This window comes from Myotis yumanensis, unplaced genomic scaffold, assembly GCF_028538775.1.
Source record: "Myotis yumanensis isolate MYYU_CA2020_CCGP unplaced genomic scaffold, mMyoYum1.0.hap1 SCAF_5, whole genome shotgun sequence".
In the NCBI taxonomy this organism is placed as follows: domain Eukaryota; kingdom Metazoa; phylum Chordata; class Mammalia; order Chiroptera; family Vespertilionidae; genus Myotis; species Myotis yumanensis.
In genome coordinates, this window is record NW_027223756.1 from 54,950,296 (window position 1) to 54,963,548 (window position 13,253).

The 13,253-nt window shown below is 34.2% G+C and overlaps 1 protein-coding gene across 4 annotated transcripts in view; it reads right to left on the bottom strand.

Annotated features, from left to right (window-relative positions):
• The window catches only part of LRBA (LPS responsive beige-like anchor protein), a 554,804-nt gene that overhangs the window by 19,151 nt on the left and 522,400 nt on the right, over positions 1–13,253 (bottom strand). For all 4 annotated transcript variants that reach the window (XM_070415300.1, XM_070415301.1, XM_070415299.1 and 1 more), the window contains 2 exons: positions 9,302–9,457; positions 3,310–3,477 (listed from right to left, as the gene is read on the bottom strand). In XM_070415300.1, coding sequence (XP_070271401.1) covers positions 3,310–3,477; positions 9,302–9,457 — 324 coding nt within the window. The remainder of the gene's footprint in view (positions 1–3,309; positions 3,478–9,301; positions 9,458–13,253) is intronic.

Genomic DNA, 13,253 nt, shown 5'->3' on the forward strand with positions numbered 1-13,253 from the left:
TCGGGCAGAGATATGATTCCAAACAAAAACATCTTTCATTGAAATGTTCTTGGTTGATTTTATTTTTAAAAGTCACAACTAAATGGAATCCTATGTTAATTTTCTTTTCCTGGGGAAACTGCATTCCACAGGAGATAACCCGCACAAGACAACAGACGGAGAAGAACACCTCTCTGCTGTGCAGGCGAGCGAGGCTTTGCCACAGAATCCAGATTTCAGAGAACACGCGTATCCTTTCATAAACTCCAAATTGTACCACATAGAGAGTTAGCCTGACTTTGCCCAACCAATATGCATATTAATATGATTTTAAAAAATAGTAATAAAGCTATTAACTTTACATATAGCACTGAGGTTTATAGAAAATGCTGTAGGCTTATGATCTCAGCAAGTAAAATTATTAGCTTATTCTCGTAATTTTTGAAATAAAAAATGCACAAAATACTTGAATAAGATCTATGAAATGCCTAAAAAGCAACACCCTAGTTTTTTTAAAATTTACCTATTTTCCCTTCAAGCAAGAAAAGTCTAAATTCAAAAATTTAAGTTGAGGCATTGTGTGCATTTATAGACCACAGTGCAATTATATATATATAAAAGCCTGACCATCTCTTAAAGAACACTTACACTGCATCCAACAGATATAATACAGGAATAAACACAGCCTGAAATTCCTCATCTGAAAGGCTCTGACTTCGGTGACTGCTTCATGGAGCCATCAATGAGCCAGAGGCTTATAAAATCTGAACCAGCTTGCATGAATCCTTAAAACACACGGTGAAATGTCTCTCTCTCTCTCTCTTTCTCTCTCTCGTCATTTTGTTTTGAAAAGCTTTAACTGGCTTGTTCATTTTTCTATTCTAATGTGTGATATTCTCATTATATGAAAAAGTGCCTATTTGTCTTTCTCCCAGATCCACCCTTCAAAGCTAAAGCAAAATTAAATTGGGACATCAGATACTAGAAAAGGGCCAGAAAGGACGAGGTTCACTTTGAGAAAGGTAATTTAATTTAGTCAAGATACATACAATTTTCTAAAATTTTTATTAGCTGTGCTATTGTGTTATTCTTTTATTTTTTCTTTGCATTTCCAGCACTGCTAGGAGTTAATGTCCACCATACTGCAGACAATGAGAGGGTATAGATGAAGTGCTTTATGAAAAATATAACATTATAATATATACTCTAATGCCAACATGATGGTGTTTGTGTGGTGATTTATTTGCTCTAAGCACCCAGTGCTTCTGATAACACCTTAGTTAGTTCCCATTGTTGCTTTCATTTTGCAGACAAGACACAAGGACCACAGCAAAGCTTACAACTCTGATTTGTTTTACTCCAAACTCCAGAATGTGGTCAATCCTACTTGATTTATTTTTTTAGAAAACATGCATGTAAAAGCCACCTCTAGGGTGATTCATAAGGTATTTAAATATGTAAATACATTTTTCACCCATATGGAAAAGCTGAATATTTCTAGTTTTAAAATATACTTATATCTATGAAATGTAACAACTATTGCCTCTAAGTGTGCTTTAGCTAGTAAGCCTTTAGCTTCTTCTCAGAATACACATTGGTAATAACATGAACATGACTAGGTTACGTAAGTAAATATATATATATATATATATTTTTTTTTTTCTTGTGTCTGGATTGCTATATGTGCATGAAACATCATGCACTATTTTAAGGCAAGAGAAAGTTCTTCTTAAATATTTTCCGATAAATAACAAAATGGTATATTTATTATCTATGTCAAATCTAGGTCTGTCTGAGTTAACTTAGTATATCTCAATAACTGAATTTATAGACACAGGAAAATAAGAAATTGAAAGTAGTCACTCATCCTAAAAGGCCAGAAAGGAGAATGAGCTGAATGTAGGGGTCCATAATGAAAAGACCATGAAGCACCTTTCAAACTTTCAAAATAATGTGAAAAAAATTCCTGAAGTTTACATATTTTAAAATGTTATCATAGTTATATATAAACTGGACCTGTCTGTATAAATATGTGAAATACACACATGTACACACTATCCCCCATACAGACACATTAAAGTTGATCGGATCACAAAGACTGTGTTATCCATAGCATTGCAGCCTTATTTTTTATATTCTATTTGTATGGAGACTGATCTGTGCTTTGATTAAAATAAGCAATATATAGTAGAGGTTCACTGAATAAAAACCACACCAACCAAACACAAACAAAGCAGAACCAGCTCTGATAAAACACTTTGCAAATACTTCTTTTAAAATTGTATTGACTTTCAATTATAAAGTTTCACTTTCATACATACAATATACATTTAATAAGCACAACTCAAAGAAGTCAACCCAAAATACGACAGACTTAAATGTATTCAGACTGTTTCATAACCTGGGGCTGAGTGACAGATGTACAGCAGGATTCAGGTAAAGTAATCAGCAACAACACGGTCCTTCCTTAGCCAAATACATTGCAACTTGCTCTAAATTAAGAAACTGTAAATATTTAAGAGCAGCTAAAAACCTCCACCTTATGAAGTAAAAATCTAAAGCTATTTTTGCAGGAACTTTTCAGTGTTGTCATAATCATTTTAATTAAATTCTCATTTTTCAGGTGGTCCCTTTAATTGTTTTTTCCTACTTCTTAATGTGTTTTTCTAAAGCCATTTCTTTTCTGCAGCTGTGTGCGATTGGTTTTAATGGTAGCTGCTTCCTTTTTTGCCTTCTGTGAATTACAATTTTAAATGGTTACACATTTTTTGTTTTACTGCCTTCAGCATAGTTTCATAAAGACGTTTAAGGCTGTTGCTGAACATTTTCATTTCCCATCTGAAAAACCAAGAGCCATTTGAATATTCCATATTGGCCTTTTATGACCTGCTTTACCTTTTAATATGTAAATGAAAGCATATTTTTTTTATAAAGAATGGTTTGTTTCCATGAAATTATAATTTTGCTCTTTTAAAATATGAATTCAATAAACAAGATAATATATGATTATTCTTTTTATGTTATATCTTACTATTCGTGAATGAAACACCTCTATTTTATGTGATGACAGCCATTTACAATGAAGAACTAGCATTTTCAGATCATAAGAATAACCTATAATGTGAAAAATGAGGTTTCACACTTGGATTTGAATTATCAGTGGTCACAAAATGTCAATAATGAGGCTATCTAGACCTTTCTTAAATTTTAACTAAGAAATTAAAACTACTTGATGATTCAGTTTCGCTTTCACCATGATGTAAAAGATAACTTTATTACAAACTGTTATTACATTTCACTTGTAAAAGTTATAAAATAAAATGTACTTACTGCCTGGGTTATCTCCAATCCCACTGCTTTTCCCATTCCAGTACCAGAGCAAAAGGGTTGCGTCACGTGACCCAGAGAGAATGTAGCAATTTCCCCCAATATACGACTCGGAACGAGTGAGGCAAGTGACGACATCCCAATGGCCAAACACAACTTGGATCAATTTTCCTGAAACACAAAACAATATTCTTTAAAATTGCTATAAAATTAAAAAAAATTTCCGCTCATTATGACCATTTCACTTATAAGGTAATCAAGCCTTATAAACTCAGATTCTGATTATTCAGATTTTATAATAAAATTTGATCTGGTCCAATCTAAAAGTTTTCTTTGGATAGTAACACAAACAAAAAAATAAACTGTGATAATAATGTTTTGAAAGGCAAAAACTATTTTCAATTCAAACTATAATATTTAAGGACTATGACACCATCCTATATAATAAAGAGCTAATATGCTAATTAGACCGGACGGTGGAATGACCTTCCGGAACGACCTTCCAACAACCAGTGGGCGGGGCCACAGGGCCACGAGGCAGCTGGGGCTGCGAGGGTCGAGCCCCTTGCATGAATTTCATGCATCGGGCCTCTAGTATCATTATAATAGCTACTATAAATTACAAATGCATCATATCTACTGACGGAAGTAGGCCCAGGGAACCCTTATTGGGAACCACTTCAACATTTTCTTAAGTTACTCTAGTCTATATGATTCAAAACACAACGAAACTTAGTTGCCTTTTAGAAGTACTCTATACTTCAGACTTCACTAATACAAACCCCTCTCTGACTTAGTAAAAATTGAATGCATTTCAATGTAAGTCACTTTGGAGAGCTTGTTTTTTAAAATCGGGATTACATGAACTAAGTTTTGCTAAAAGGACTAATATACTGTGATTGCAATCTGAACCAGGTCACTATTTCTTTGTTTTAATTTCATCTGAATGATGAAAATTTCCTAGGGGGGGCTGTGATGATAAAATTGAGATTAAGGCAGTTTATCTAAACTAATGACTTGGGGTGGGGGCAGGATGGGGGGAAAGGAACCCAGTGAACTTACTATGTATCTAGGGCTTCAAATACAGGATGAATTGTTCACATAATGGTGTCAGAAAAAAAGTAAAGCCCCACTTATTAGAATCTTTGTTTTAATTAGATATGGTATTTATAATTCACACAAACTTGTCCAAAGAATTAAATACCCGTAGATCTTCCCTTCCATCCCTATAGTTTTTAGCCAACATTTGCCTTTGAAATATTTGAAGAATCTAAAAATGAATGTCATAGAATATCTATCCTTAATATTTACCATGACTTTTTATTTTTTATAAGTATTTCAGGGGTCATTTGAACATAACTCAAATGTTCAAGGAAAAAAGACACTAAGCTGAAAAAAAGTTTGCATGCTTAACTTGGAACACATCATAATCTATTCAAAAGCTGACGGTCTCAATTAAGTATTGGCATCTACATGTATTTAACTTTTTAAGATAATAATAAATATAACTAAAATATTTACATTAAATTGTTTTAATTTTCTATTTTAATAAATGTGTAAAGCTTATTTTAAGTGCTGCAATTTTAGAAATAAAACACTGAAATATACTTGTTCTAAATCAAATGAAAAGTCAAATACAGTGTTTCCACTCTTGCACAAAGACTACTACTAGTAACTTTAAAATAAGATTCATTTCAATCTAAACTTGCAAAATTAATAAAAATCACTTTAAACAATTTTTTCCTGTGAATAAAGACTTTGGTAAAAGCAGGTGTTTTAACTGCAAAATATTAAAAATGTTCATTTTTTAATTCCTTCAGTCTTTTAAACTGACATTAAAACATTTCTTTTTTAAAACCAGCTATATCAATAAAGAATATGGTAAGAAGAATTCAAGACTTTGTAGAATAAAAAGTGGGGGGGGGGGGAGAGCAAATAAATATGAAAAAGAGTAATAATTTTCACATCATTTACAATTTTCATGCCGAACAAAGTGGAGATTTAGTGTGAAATGGGTGGGCTTAAATTAGAGGCAGGGCTTTCAAAGGGCAAGAGAGAAGTTAAGTAGGTCACTCTTAGGCCAGGTTAGAAAACTGAAGGTTAAATCAGTGAGTTTCAACTACTAAATAAACAGGACCACAACACTGTGATTGTTTTGATCACGGAGTATGTACAGCGACTTCTGGCTCAGCCTGTACCTAAGTGCTGAGAGCGTGTAAACTAGGAGGGACTTAAATAGGTCATTTAGAATAGGCTCATTTAAGATTAGACACCCATCAACTCAGTGGGCTGCAGGAGTGAGAATGAGTGAAATAACTACAAGTGGCTACGTGAGGTATGTGGGGTACGTGGCACAGAGGAAACCAGAGCCCTCCATGTGCACCTGGCGCTTGCAAAAGAGCAGCTACTCACTCGGTAACTTGTGTAATTTCTAGCTCATGTGAGGACAAAGTGAAAAGCTTTATCTGTAAAAGTGGGATGGAGTAAGCATAGTGACAGAATGATCCAAGATTCATTATTAATTCTCATCAGTTGAGTCATCACTCTGTATCTAGAACACCAGTGTCAGGAAAATGGATACTCGCTCACTGTGGTTTCTTTTCCAACTACAATCTCCTAGTGTTTTAAATTTTGTCCCAAAAGTTATCACAGTGACTTTCCATTCAACAAACACTTACTAAGCACCTACTAAGTGCCAAGCAGGAGGCCTCCTCACATCTGTATAGCGGTAAACAGACAATGGCAAATAGACGTGGTCCCTGCCCCCAGAGTATTGACTGTCTAGTAGGGCAGACAGACATTAAACAAACACAGATATATAACTAGGAACAGTGATTAGTTTTATAAAAGGAAGAGTACAGGGTAGGATTAGTGGGAATAATAAGTAGAACTAAAGTATACTGGGCGCCAGGGAAGATAAAAATGAGCGAGTGACATTTAAGTATTAATATATAAAGGGTTTCATACTTTACTACAAATTAATCTTATTCTCTACAATGCATACTTTGGGCTCAACTCTGAAAAACATTATTTTTTTAAGTTTACTTTTTCCTGTTCTGGCAGCCTTTCTCAGTGATATTTGTTATTGCTACGAGGCTGAAGTTCACTCCTCCTAAATAAATCACAGCATATAAATACCTGCTGCTCTTTTGGTAAATTATTTTCTGATAATCTCGTAAGTGTTCCTCAACCTTTATTTTTTGTTTCCTTTAATACCAGTCCACCTCTCCACACACTAATATCAAATATTACCACAAGCACTAGAATATCCCTTTTTTGACAGAACAAATTTTCTAGTTAATGTTTTATTTGACAGCTGTGCTACAAATAAAAAAAATTCAAGCTCAGGACTCCACACCACTGAATCTAAAATGTGGCCTGAAAATAATTCCCACTGCTGAGGGAAGGTTTTATTGTTGCCTCTGCTGCTCTGGTTGTGTCCTGAAAACATGATTTATGTTAAAAGAATTTCCTGTTACAACCGTGTTTCTTCCCCCTCCCCATCCCAAACCTAATAAGGATTCTTTTTTGCTTATGTGCTAAAATATAATTGAATTCAACACTTGTGATAGCTTAGCAATTATATATTATTATTTTAAATTTATATTTATTGTTGAAAGTATTACAGATGTCCCCTTTTTAAGCCATTATATGTTATTGATCATACAATTTTCCCCTTGCTTCTCTGCTAAACTTAGGATAATATATTTAATATTCCTATTGTCATGTACACATTTTGTAAGGCACATAGTTAACCTAACTGAAATTATTTTAAATAAAACTAGCATCCGAGTTTATTTGTATAAAGATATTAAGAAAGATATGAGGGCTATCATTTGAAAAATGGGACAAGGACACCTGTCCTGTATCAGAAGATTATTGTGAGGCTGGAACAATATGCATGTGAAATAATTTTGTAAGTTCTATAGAATTATCTTAATTATAACTATTTCACAATGTAAGGCAGTGGTTCCCAAACTTATTTGGCCTACCTCCCCCTTTCCAGAAAAAATATTACTCAGCCCCTGGAAATTAATTTTTTTAAAATTTTAATAGCAGTTACTCATCGCCCCCAAATGCACCTGTGGCCATCACCGCCCCCCTGGATCGCTGCAGCACCTACCAGGGGGCGGTAGCGCCCACTTTGGGAATCACTGATGTAAGGTCAATTTTACAAATATTTATATCCAATGCCTTTTAAAAATGATATGAATGGACAATAAACTCAAGAGCCCTCAAACGTCAAAACCAAAGACTGACAATATATAATTGCACTTATACAACATTCTGGAAAAGGCAAATCCTAGAAATGAAGACTAGATCAGTGGTTGCAAAGAGGTTGAGGGTGGAGAAGAACTGACTACAAAGGAGCAGCACAGGGAATTCTGGGAGTGAGAGCTGCTCTGCACATCTCTTGTGGTGGTGGTTATGGAACTCTGTAGTCTGCCCAAACTAATGGAACTGTATATCAAATAATGAAATTTACTGCATATACATTCAAAAAATAATTTTCAAAAATGTGTAAAAAACCATGTGCAATTTAAAAGGATGTTTAAGAAAACCTTTAAGAGTATGAAGCAATTTTAATCTGAAAATTTGTGCAAACAGGAAGCACAATTTGAGGTCAAATAGTGCTAGTGTTGTCACTACCACATGGTGAAAGTAAAGGTTTAAATTTTGTTATTAAATCAGAGAAAATTCATTATAATTATACAGCTATTTTAGAAAAACGTATCAATCTCCATTGCATTTTTAATGAATTCTAGAGGAGTTTTAGGTTCAATAGTAATCAACCTCATACACCTAAACATGTAATAAAAGCCCAATTAATCACAAGGATTTGAATGAGGAGGTTTTCTTTCTGGACATACAGAATAAAGATGCAAATTATTAAAAAACCCTAGATCATCAATTCCACTAAATAAAACATAAACAAAATCCTGCCTAAAAACAACTTGTAGGGTTTATTGTAGGAACAGTACATGTTAAACTATTTTCCCTACTCTTTCATAGCTGTTATAATACTGTCACCAAAATACACTTAGGACAAACTCCTTCAATACCAGCAATTATCTTTTCAATACACTGTACTTACTAAGGCAGAAGAATGGACTCACACATTTTATAAACATCATTAACAAGACTGAAAGATGACTTGCTGTAAACCATTTAATAAACTAGAAAATTCAGTGAGAGAATTTTCTATTCCCAAAACATTTAAATCAAGATATTTGTAGACCCTTGTTTTAGCTGAAATATGTACTTCCACAGTATCCATCAAGTTCTAATGCATTAATATCTCATTTTAATTATTTTTAAATATTCACCTATATACTTACTACATGTTTATTTAATCCTCTAACAATTTCTAAAATATTTTAAAGAGACTCCATGAAATTTTTCAATGTTTCTACATTTCCTAGATGCAAAAATGTATATGCATTTATTGGATCAGGTCTCCTGTCATAATTCCGAGGTGAGTTTGGTTTGTCCTGCATGCAAATGAATATATAGACTTAACATTTTATATTCTAACAAGAGCTGTCATATAAAATCAGTAGTCAGCTACTTTTCTTCATGATGGTGTAGATTTCAGCAAGATTCTATGCAGAATTGGGTGGATGAAGATTTCTACTCCCAAGAAATACACCTAATGAGAATTTCCAGTAAGGAAAAAAAAATCCTTTAAATAATACAAAAGTGGGAAAATACACACACACACATATGCACTTGTCATAATATTATGCAAATACATGTGCATATGGTATTTACATACCATCACTTGGGTGACAAATCTACTATAAAAAGCTGCCTCTTAAAAACATGCTAACTTAATGGTAGACTATATAGTAGATTGGGGAAAAGTGTCTTTTCCTTATTTTATAAATGTTAGAATCATGTAATTTTTGGAAGGGAGAAGATGAGAAAGCATTCTAAGTGTCTCAATGTTACTTATAGTAAACTTTAGTTCACGGATGAAGAAAGTAACAGTTACCTGTGTCTGTAGAATAGACTCGGAAACTTTTATCCCAGAAGCCGCAGACGAGGATGTAGCGGTTGTCGGAAGTGATGACAAAGCACTGGGAATGGACTTGAATACTCTGATCTAAAAGGTCAGTGATCTGCCTCCTGTGCATTCCTGTATTGCTGGCTATGAGAACAGAGGAAGAAAAAAAATAAGCTTACTAAACCAACACGTGCAAAGAAATCCTATAGTTTGTCATGCTCAGGATAGGGGGTGAGGGAGGAGAAGCAGCATGTTCCAGGGTGGGAATATTTGATCTTTAATTTTAAAGATAGTAATATTTGAAAAACCAAATAGGAAAACACATCCGAATGCTAGAAGAATGTGGGCAGCTAAATCCAACATCTCAGTAAGAAATTTTGCCTAGAGGAAAGAAACAATAACATGCTACAATTTAAAAAGAGTGTGCGACTCCCGGAACACGCTTTCTAGCTCTTGGGCAGGACCAAACTAGATTACAATCTGCAGATTGCATCATGGTTAGGTTTGTGTTTCTGACAATCTCATTACACCTATCGCCATGAGAATGGATTCGTGTTGTGACAATCCATTACCTTTAACTTTTTGTCACAAGGAAGAGATATTAGAATTTAAATGTCATATAGCTGAAATATTGTAGCATCTTGTACTACTTTGGCTGTAACAGGTCTTTAATTTGACTAGATGTGGACTCCCCTTCCCCCTGTTTACAGCTGCACTTGCATGTATGGAAAGGGGAGAACGACTATTTATTAAAGATACTTGTAATTGAAAAAGTCAAAGCACAGCACGCGGCCACTTTCTTACCCCTTATGTAAGCAATAAAACAAGACAGCCTGGCAGTGTGTTTTCAAAGTGCTACAGAGCACCCGAGATGGGGTTTGTCACAAGGCACAAGGTCAGACACAGAGCGACATTAAGCACGCGGGAAGAGTAATAATCCTCTAGAAACACACTATCAAGTATGTCATTATCAGAAAAGGAATTTTCACCGAGGTGCCTTTTTTGGCATTATGAGGCCAGCCAAATAGAAAGCTTTGTTTCTAGTCATCTCAGGGGTATTTCACACCAACTTTCCAACATAAATAATGATTCTTACATTGCTAAAGAATCTTGATTGTATCAGAAATTGGAACAAACAATAAATTTCTGCATCGGATTATTACCTATTTTGTATTATAGTCTGTAGTTTTAAAAGTACTATAAATGCATTATTGATAAAAATAGGAAAATATTTATATTATATTCATTGTTTATAATAAATAAGTTAACGTGGCCAATTTAATGGAAGGCTCAGAGAATAATACAGAAGAAAACTGCGTTCAAAATACTCTCCAGTGCTCTGCTGGGAACACCTGGGGACACAGAGGAATAAAATATTCCCTGCCTTCAGGGCATTACAACATGGCAAACATATACATAGGTAATACTGCAAAATTCTGCTAGTGTCTGACTACACAACTTAACTATAAGGTTATTAGGTAACTGTTTGATAATGGGATTCATATTCTTTTGGGTGATTAATGGGCTAGAAAGTAACAGCAGTAGTTAAAAGGGCAGGTTTCCAGTTTGGGAACGTTCCTCCATCCTTCCACACAAAGGGAAGTTACTGGCAGATAAGAACTTTTATGGGTATCACCGTGTATCACAGAGAGACATTAGTATCCCACTGGAGTGAAGCTGTGGGATACAATTCAGTTGTTTTTTAATCCCAAGAAACCTAGCAATTAAAAACAAGGTATGTAGTACTTTCTAGACTGGTTATTACAGTATTTTATTCCACATGAAAATTGTAAAAAAGGTCCATTTTTTCTCAGTGTTTATATGACTTTTACTCTTATGATATAAAGTTTGATACTGGCCTCTTTTGGGGTGTGATCTCTTGGGAGCTTAACAGATCTGGGCATGTGCATATTTTGAACTGAATGACCACAAAGTGCCAACGAATAAAGGCTGTTGCCCCTTGAGCATTCAGATGAATTATTTTATTCCATGTAAGTGCTTACTTATAAGTTAACATTGCAACATCTATCATCTATCTATCTATCTATCTATCTATCTATCTATCTATCTATCATCTATCCACCTACCTACCTATCTAATCTGTACAACCTATACAACCTACATATCTCACAACTGCCTTTCCTTTATCTTATTGTTTTCTCTGGCATGCCTCCTGAGATTCAATGCTGAAAGCATTTTTATATACTGAAAATTAGGTAAATTTATTTGTCTAGATAAGCAGTCTTCAAACTTGGGTGTGCATACCCCTTGGGGATTTCCCCAAGGATACACAGGCACTGATGGTTTTAAGGGAATCAAATTCTAGTTCAACTTTCATATGTTCTGCCTGAAACAGGTTTGCCTAAGGCAGCAGTTCTCAACCTGTGGGTCGCGACCCCTTTGGCAGTCAAACGACCCTTTCACAGGGATCGCCTAAGACCATCCTGCATATCAGATATTTACATTACGATTCATAACAGTAGCAACATTACAGTTATGAAGTAGCAACAAAAAGAATTTTATGGTTGGGTCACAACATGAGGAACTATATTTGAAGGGCCAGAAGATTGAGAACCACTGGCCTAAGGACTCCTTTCTAACCTCGCCTTTCGCATGCTTTTCTTCCACTAGATAAAATTAAGGCATATTTCTCTCCTACCTAGAATCTTACTATGGTGCTTCACCTCAGAATATAAGAACCTCTTGAAAGCCAAAAAATTGGAAAATTCAAAATACTATAATGTGATGCTGAAAAGTGAATGTGTAGGTAGCAAATCATTCTGCAGAGCAGGTGGTTTCCAATTCAATGCTTTCAATCAAATGGCAGGAGTATCTAATCAGGCTGTCAATTGATAGATCATTAAAAATAAGTTTCAGTGACAGATTGTTAAAATGGCTGTTGAATGATAGATCATAATGATATTTCTTAATAGACCAGTATATGAATGTTTTCACATAACCCAGAAAGAGCTCAACGATTTGAGTGACATTATTAAAACAAAACTCTTTCTTTTCCCATTTATTTGCTCATGTGAGTGACATTCATCCGAGTTTCCACCCATAACAAAACAAAAAAAAGTAAACAGAACTGTTGACAAATCCTGTCCCATTCAGCAACAAGTAATATTCATCCATAAACACAGGAGCTGTTTCATTAAAAATATATTTCTAATAAATGTTTTTATGTTTCATAATGTCTAAAATGTTTAATTTTCCATAAATTTTAAAGTTATAATTGTATAGGGGAAGTAAAATGAAAATATAAATTCAAGATGTAAAAGAAATAATGTACAATTTTCAACTAGAGATTTTTATACATTTTCTTAAAAACAAAATGTTTGTGATTCCTTTTCATATTTAGATTCTATTGGATATATTTAAAATTTTATACACACTTTGCAACTATTTAAACTTGTGATGAAACTGTTCAGCTGTCAACTTAAAAGCGTGTGGGAAGGTACATGGTTTTAAACAATTATTTTAGGAGATATAAGAGCAAACAATGTGATGACCAGTGATCTGGAGCAGGAAATAAAACTATGGCCCTCAGGCCAAATTTGGCCCATGTCTGGTTTTGTATATAAATTTTTACTGGAACACAGCAATGCTCATTTGTTTACACATTGTCCATGGCTGCTTTTGTGTTATACCAGCAGAGTTAAATCCCTGTGTCTGAGACCTTATGGCCCACAAACCCTCAAATATTTACTATCTGGTCCTTCACCAAAAATGTTTACCTATGCTTACTCTAATGCAGTGATGGCGAACCTTTTGAGCTCAGCGTGTCAGCATTTTGAAAAACCCTAACTTAACTCTGGTGCCGTGTCACATATAGAAATTTTTTGATATTTGCAACCATAGTAAAACAAAGACTTATATTTTTGATATTTATTTTATATATTTAAATGCCATTTAGCAAAGAAAAATCAACCAAAAAAAT